The sequence below is a fragment of the Schistocerca serialis genome, chromosome 1, assembly GCF_023864345.2.
Source record: "Schistocerca serialis cubense isolate TAMUIC-IGC-003099 chromosome 1, iqSchSeri2.2, whole genome shotgun sequence".
Classification (NCBI taxonomy): domain Eukaryota; kingdom Metazoa; phylum Arthropoda; class Insecta; order Orthoptera; family Acrididae; genus Schistocerca; species Schistocerca serialis.
In genome coordinates this window covers 360,931,903-360,940,363 of record NC_064638.1, presented here as the reverse complement: position 1 = coordinate 360,940,363, position 8,461 = coordinate 360,931,903, and the positions used below count along the sequence as shown (strand labels likewise).

General features: G+C 36.0%; 1 protein-coding gene across 2 annotated transcripts in view; it reads right to left on the bottom strand.

Moving 5' to 3' along the window:
* Window positions 1–1,154: 1,154 nt before the first annotated feature.
* LOC126470320 (FGGY carbohydrate kinase domain-containing protein) overlaps window positions 1,155–8,461 on the bottom strand; it is a 139,872-nt gene continuing 132,565 nt past the window's right edge. For both annotated transcript variants that reach the window (XM_050098101.1, XM_050098110.1), the window contains exon 10: window positions 1,155–1,523. In XM_050098101.1, the coding sequence (XP_049954058.1) occupies window positions 1,433–1,523 (91 nt within the window). In that variant the 3' untranslated portion in view covers window positions 1,155–1,432. The remainder of the gene's footprint in view (window positions 1,524–8,461) is intronic.

Sequence of the window (8,461 nt, the reverse complement as noted above, 5' to 3'; positions counted from 1 at the left end):
TTCCCTGGTAGTACCAGGAATTGAAGCTGGGTTGTCTACATGGCAACAGTCATAGTAACCACACACATACAGAGGTGCAGTACAAGTCCACATGAAGTAAGAATGGGAAGGAAATTTGTTTTACATTTTTAAAAGGAAGTATCTCAGAATACCACAGAAAATCAGAATCAAAAAGGCCAGACATGGGTCTAAACCCCACTTCTCCTGGCTGTGAGCCCAACCAGCTAAACACTGTGCTACCTAGCTTGTAAAATCCATTTCAATAACAAGAAAATTTTTGATAAAGTCAACAATTACACACACTTGATTATTTTGAAAAGTACAAAAAATTATGCAATGAAGTAAGCATAAAAATGAAATACGTGTGCACCTCCACTAAGCCTGCTGTGCAATATGAACCAGATATATACGCAACAGAGGTTATAGTGTATCTACATTTCAATGAGATCTCTGTCCACAGATCTTAAAAAATAAACCATAAAATGCAATAAATTTTTAGTCTTTATCAATTCTGACCACTGGTGTCCAGGGAATATTATGCAATATAAAGCAATAATTGGCATTAAGACGTAGAAAATTGATGTTTAAATATAGCTCATTCAATAACAATGAAAATTACAGTATTTTTCTTATACCTGGAGCTATCTTTGCAACAGTACCATAAAAAATAAAATGTGATGTGCTCATAAGTTACTAACAAAAATTAGGAACTGAGCTCTTCATGGCAACCCGAATATAACAGTACATTAGATGATGATGATGATGATGATGATGATGACAATGATGTCGATGATGATGATGTAAAAATGATGACATAAACAATAATCAGATATTCTGGAGGCTATCACTCCATGAAGATGAATGTTTAACAGCACTTATGCACTCTTAAAGTTCAGAAAATATGCACTGAGGCACTATGGATTCTTCTGCAGGTGAATGGTTCGCCCTGCCTTAATTTTTGTGCACTGTGCGTTTTATGTATGATACGTTTAAAAGATCATACCAAACAATAGTGTAATTATTTTCTGTATTATAAATATAAAAAGTGGACATAGGAATAACATAGAAATAATCATATGGACCAAGTGGCGCAACAAAGGGAACACACACAGCGAAATGAACAAATAAAAAAGGGTAAAGCAAATATGATACAATTATAGAAAAATATGTATTTTATTTACTGTACTTATGTTTTCCACATGTTTTAAGAAATTTTATGTTCTTACTCAATCCCTATAACATTTTAATCACTTTATTTCATCTCTTAAACAGTCTTTTACATTTAAGGTCTTCTTTTCAAAATTTTAAGAGCAGGCTAGTTTTCCCTTTGTGTGGTCCAGTATCAGTCTGTCTTAGCTCTAAGACAGACTGTATGTAATTGTGGTTCCAGTACACATTTATAGATTACAGATGTAAAAAAAAGTAACACAACCTAAATCATTGATCTTAGTGACATGACCTCTTTGTATGCCCTCTGGTCCTCCAACATTTTCAGAAACACTTTGTACTTTCTTTGGTGGTATCTGAAAGAAAGAAAAAGAACGTTGCACATCAAATAAGACTGGTATATTCAAAACGGAATCAACACACAGATATTATTTTGCTGAAAGTTATTAGGATATTATGAAAGTGACAAACACTTTCACCTTAATGTAAAATCAAATTGTTTGTCAGTGTTAGCAATATTTAAGGACAGTACTGAAAGTTGTATGCTATGAAGTAAAAATTATAAGAACTTATCAACATCAAAATTTAGGCTCTACAATATGGAAACCTCACTTATAAAATGCAGTGCTATGGGAGTTCACATTTATTTGACTGAAAACCTGCAAGGAATAATACTTTTGAAAGACAGATGTTGAAATTTTGTTGCTTTTATAAATACATTTTATAATTTTGTGAAAGTTTATCCCCAGTGTTCCTTTCAAGGAAAAAAAACGCCATTCAGAAAGAGTGACTCAGGAGCCAGGTACTTCATTATTTATATCTTAAATGTCTGTATTTGTCCTGTTTGATGTTAATTATACAGTTACACAATTCATGAAAATTGCAACACCAAGAAGGAATAACACAAATGTAAAGGAACATTACAGGATCTTTAGAGCAGTGCACCAGTAATAAGCAGTTATGGCTGTACAGATATTGTGTGCACATATGGCAGCACTGGTCCTTGATGTAACTGAAGCATCAAATTAATTTACTGAACTGCTGTTGAATGAAGCGAAAATAAAAAGTAAATATCAGTATACCTCTTCAGCATCAAAGGGCACAATGTCAGCATGTGAACGAGTTTAAACAAGGAAGAATGACTAGGTTTCATGAAATTGTTGGTGGTCTTACCCTGAGATTTCATCTTTTGTTGGAGATGTGCGAGTTAGTTATTCAAAGAGGGTTGTACATGGGCATATACTTGGCTATAAAAAATTTGACCACAGTGTAGGATGATTGCCACCTTGTCTGCATTATGGCAACAGACCATATAATTTCAGTCACAGTGTTGGCTTGGCTCTGGAGCATTGAAATGTGGTTGACCATCCTATGTCAAGGTTGATAGTCCTCTGCTGACAACTGACGTGCCATTGTGTAAGCAACTGTGTCAACTTTAATTCCCTGATACCACAAAGACAGCAATGGATACATGAACATTTTTCTCAAAATGCTGAGTCATATAATGTAGTGGTGTAGTGATTCCAGGTGAGTCCCATTTCAACCTATCCTGTAATGATGGCTGTATATGTGTGATGCTCCCCACGCGATAGGACAGCCTGCATTGCAAATTGGATTTATGTTTGTGGCACTATTTTATCTAACATGGGATCCCAATTCCTACATTATGATGAAAGTCAAACAATTACAGCTACATCAAAGAAGTTTTAGGGCCCAAGATACTGTACTCTTTCAGGAAAACTAGTTGTCATGTTTCAGCAGAACAACATCCACCAGCATGTGTTGAGAAATGTGCAATTATTTTTCAAGGAATGACAAGTACTACTGTCGCCCTAACCTTCACATTTATCTGACATATCATTCATTGAAAATATCTGCTATCTGCAATTTGATTCATTGACAACTTGTTAACCAACCTTGATGTACCAACTTTTATTTTGAAAATAAGTGGAGGGAAATTCCCCAACTTAAGACAGAGCCCTTTGATTCCATACCAGGATGGTTAAAGGCTCCAATCACAGTACATGGTGGCTTTAACTGGTGCTGAATTCACAGAATCCGAGTTCGTGTTTTCAATCACACATACCCACTATACCAAACAGCTTTCTTTTTCTTTTTTAACCAATGTAGTTAACACACTACACTAAAGCGGACATGAGGTTACTTCTTCACAAGCAGCATATCAATGCATACCATATATTGCATAGCCATTATATGCAAAAGTGGTATGACCAGAATGCTGGCAGTTAAGACATCTCAGAAATTAAGATACGGAGGACCACAGCTCCAGGCAGATGATAACTTCTGTAACATATTCAGGGAATACCACTCTTGAACATTCACACAAATGCTGCAGTCTTCTGAAGCTGACCACTTACTTCCCTCACAATGTCTTTAATGCTGCAGATACCAGCTAACTCCCATTATGGTGCAATTCGTCTCTATCAAGATGCAAGAAATTCTTTCATGCTACAACCAATACCTTCACAATAAATCTGTCATGGACATTATAACCTCAGAGATATTTAGCATTTAAAATCATAGCAGATTGAAGGAAGGTTGTGATTTCTGTAAGTAATGTCCCATTCCTTAGTCTTTGGACAAACTTTGTAACATGAGAACTACTTAATCTTACAATTCACTTTCATGTGAACTGCTCTCTTATATATTTGTTTGATTGAGAGTTCAAGTATGTTTGTAAACTGAAGTGCAAGTAGGCTAAGTGCTCACTCTGTCTACCCAGCTACATCGCAAGAAACACCTAGAGGCTGTTGCATAAGCTTATACCGGCCCTTTTGCAGCAAGCCTCATGAATGAGTGATGACAATGCACAGATGGGCCCAGAGTATTTACTTCCCCCTCAATACTTTAACATCATGTGGACCACAGAAATTAATAAGTGATACAACTAATGCAAGAAATGCACAAGTACACAATCAGTGCTATCACAACACTCCACTGCCAGATGGGACACTGATTATTACTCATCCTATATGGTAGTTGTAGCTATCTTCCAGGGAACACCACTGTCCCCACCTGCAAGTGCTGCTTGCTCTTCAATTTACATGCTGCTCAAATGCCCATTCATAATGCTAGTGTTTGAAGGGAACTGATAGTCACCATTTCATTCCCATAATTAGCTATGGATATATAAGTTGACTCAAGAGAGCTACCTGTAACAGAGCTAGCCTAATACCCTTTACCATACTTGTTATCTGGGCAGTTAAGCTAGTACCCAAACTCTTAATGACACAATGTTCCACTATAATGCCTTACATTGCTTACAACTATAAAATACTGGTAGAACTTAGTAAGCCCCAGCTTGTGAAGACTAGTTTTACCAAATCCGAAATTAATTACTTAAGACAGAGCCCCCCAAGATACTCTCCTTTTAGCACCACCTCAGAGGCACCAATAGGTTAAGGGATGCTAGAGTCACAGAGAGTACTGCCTCTTGCAAATGTGCAGGTTGGGGATGTAGAGCTACCTCAGATTGTTAGAAGAAGCCTCACACATTTGTTGCACCATGTGGCTGAACGATTTCCTGCTAAGATATGATGTATGCAGTTGCCTGAAGGAAGGACAGAAATTGGAGTTCTAAAACCTTCCTGATGCAGGGCTTGCTGGCGATAATTCCCTTTGTATGCCAAGTTAAAGTCATATCTTTTACCCATACGTGTCCCAAATACCATCACTTGGCATTAGCTCACTATGACACTAAAAAATACAGGATCACAGATGCTACTCACCCCAGCAGAATCTAACAAACATGTGGGTATCAATGTAGAACATGCTGAAGCAGAACTTATTCTTAAATACTACCTTTTGCCACTCAGCAGGGCAATGACAGTATTCAAAAACTTGCTTTGGTCTGAGGCATTTGTGGGTTATGGACTACAGGATCTGCCACAATTGCACCAATCAGGTCTACAGCACACTGTGCTGCAAAGTTCAAGAATGAGATTGATAAAATACCATAACATATTAATAGCTCAGTGGAAACGAAAAAGTGCCAGAGCAGTTACACAAAGAAAGATGAATGGATGTCACATGGTGTGAGGTCAGCATGACTATAGGCCAAATGGGGCTGGGCCTGCAGTTTAAGTAATGGGAAAAGACAGTGTTTGTCAATCATTGAGCAGTTACAGTGCACAGTGGCCGTGTTCTTCATTGCAGGACAATTATTAGTGATTGGTTGTCTTAATAAACTTAAACAAAACAAAAAATATGAGAATAGAAGATTATTTTCTGAATACAACATCGCCTTGCTAAAGAAAACTTTGGGTCAAGAATCTTGGGAATCAGTTTATAGAGAAAGGGGAGTTGACAGCAAATGGGAAGTATTTGTAAAAATTTTAACTAGACATATTGATATAACTATCCCAGCAAAGAAGATCAATGTAAATAAAAATAAACCTCCAGTAGTCAAACGTGTCAAACTGGATGAAAAAACGAAAAGACTCAAAGAAGGAATGGAGTATATGTATAAGATACACAGAGAAACCAGTCTTGATTCATATAAAGAGGATTATAAAAATTTAAATATGAGTATCGCAAGGAAGTAAGGAGAAGGAAAGTAGAACATATTAGTAAACAGATCCGAAATTCTGACTGTGTCTCAAAGTCGTGCTGGGCAGTAGTTAATGATATGAGGAACACTGATTCAAAAACTAAAATTAATAATATAGAGTTAAGTATGCATAATGATAATTTTTCTGATCCTTATATAGTTAGCAATATATTTAATGATTACTTTATAGATGCTATTGAAAATGATACTTGCATGAAACAGGACAGGCAGTTTAAATATGATAAGGAAAAGGAACGGGACTCTTGTAAGCTACCTACAGTAACCATCAAGGACGTAACACAGCTAACTGACAGCCTAAAAAATAAAAGACCAGCTAGATGGGATGAATTTTCTCCTTTTCTACTGAAAAAATGCAAGGGTGAGTTAGCCAGACCATTAGTCCATCTAATAAATTGTGTACTTGAAGAAGGTGTGTTTCCGAAGAAACTGAAACTTGCTATAGTTAAACCTTTATATAAAAAAGGGGAAAGAAAACAACCACAGAACTACAGTCCAGTTGCCTTAACCTCAGTGTTTGGTAAATTAATTGAAAAAATAATGCTAGAAATCTTAATTGAGCACTATAATATGAATAACTTAATAGGAGATTTCCAACACGGCTTTAGAAGTGGTTGGAGCACCATATCTGCAGCAGTACAGTTTGTACACTGTCTGATGGAGAAAATAAATGAGGGTTATGAAACGGCAGGAGTGGTTTTAGATCTTTCCAAAGCATTTGACAGAGTCCATCATGGCGCTCTTTTAAGTAAAGTTGCTTATAATGGTGTCAGTGAGAAACTGTTGCTTTTAATAGAATCTTACCTTAAAGATAGACAACAATGCACAGAAGTTGTGTATGATAATGGAGAGGTAATCAAAAAAAGAAGATCAAGGATAAGAAATATAAATTTTGGTGTGCCACAAGGCTCTATCTTGATCCCCTCTTGTTTATTTGCTACGTGAATGATTTCCTAAAAGTATTAGACACCAGTCTTCGTATTAATATGTAAGCTGATGACACCTCTGGGGTTTGCTGGGCACGTAGTAATGATGACCTAAATTCAGTGGTACAGAATTTTGTTGAAAAAGCCCAAACACATTTTGAAAAAGAAAACCTGAGGGTCAATATTAACAAAATTAATTTAATTTATTTTAAGACAAGTAGTTCAAATAAAAATACTGTTGTAAATGAGGACATTCAGGAAAATACCTGTTCAGAATGTAAATTTCTGGGAATATATATAGATGACAGACTTTTATGGAATCAGCAAATAGATCATGTCTGTGGTAAAATAACATCTAGTCTGTATTTACTAAGGAGATTAGTTCAATATTTAGATATCGAAGCAATAAAAATAGCATATTTTGGGTTGGTGTATCCCCATCTATCTTATGGAATTGTATTGTGGGGTGGGTGTAGCCAATACAATATAAAAAGAGTATTTGTATTGCAGAAAAGAGTAATAAGAACTATAGCAAAAGTAAGACCCAGAACTTCATGTAAAAACCTGTTTATTAAGTTTAATATTATGACTATCTATGCAGTGTATATGTTTCAATCAATATTATTAGTGAAAAAAGACAAAAAAGTGAGAAACAGGAATATGGAAATCCATGATTACAATACAAGACAAAAATCAGACTCTCATATGGTGAGCAGATGATTGAATCTAACAACAAATACCCCATTCATTAAGGGAGCAATATTTTATAATTCTCTGCCAAACAACCTGAAACAGCTTTCTGGTAGAATTTTTAAAAACAAGTTAAAAAAATGGCTTATATTGAAGTGCCCATACAGTATGGTGCTGACATGATTTGAGCTCAGGAATGCTATGTTAAATATACTTAAATGATATTTTACTTAATAGCATGTAATCTATTTATATTGTGTATCAATAATCTAAATGTAATTATTATAACATTGCCCATGCATGTTAAATACATGTTTCGAGCTGTAAGATAAATAAATAAATAAATATGTATGGTCCAGAGACAACACTTGGATGACTTCACACAGGGAAAATTCATCTGGAAACTTGAAGGAGAAGAAGTGTTATGAGTGAAGACCAGGCATTTGGTATTGCTCACAGCATTGATTCGAGTGCATCGAGAGCATTCCAAAACACTGCATGGGAGCATGTTAGACAGCATACACTCCCATTCATGATGAAAACACTTGCTATGAACAACCAGGGAACTGTCGTAAATCACGGTGACTTCAGTGTAATTATTGTCTTTGAATAAAAGTATCATTTCTGAACATTGTACTGTAGTAGTTCTTTCTATGTATGGTCCATGTTTCATTGAGCTGTATTACATGGAACTGACACATCTTGCAATGGTTAGTTTTGTCCTTAAGTTTTGCATGTCATTGTGTATTGTACCAGCTCATCTTCTCAGACTAATTCATACCAGCACTGAGGCCACACTGTGAAAAATGACGTACAGTCTGTCACAGTGAGGCAGACAAGATGTCAAACATCTCACATTGTGGTCACATGTTATTGTGTAACGGTGCTTCTATCTACTGTTGATAAAATCTTCTCAGGAAGACAGCCGAGTCAATGCATCATTTCTGGCAACATTTCAGCAAGTTTCTCAATTGCCATCTTTGTCTGAAGATGGCAAGTAAGAAACTTGCTGAAACATTGTTGGAGAACAACGCACTGACTCGGCTGTCAACCTGAGAAGATTTTATTATCAGTATTCACCGAGAAAGCC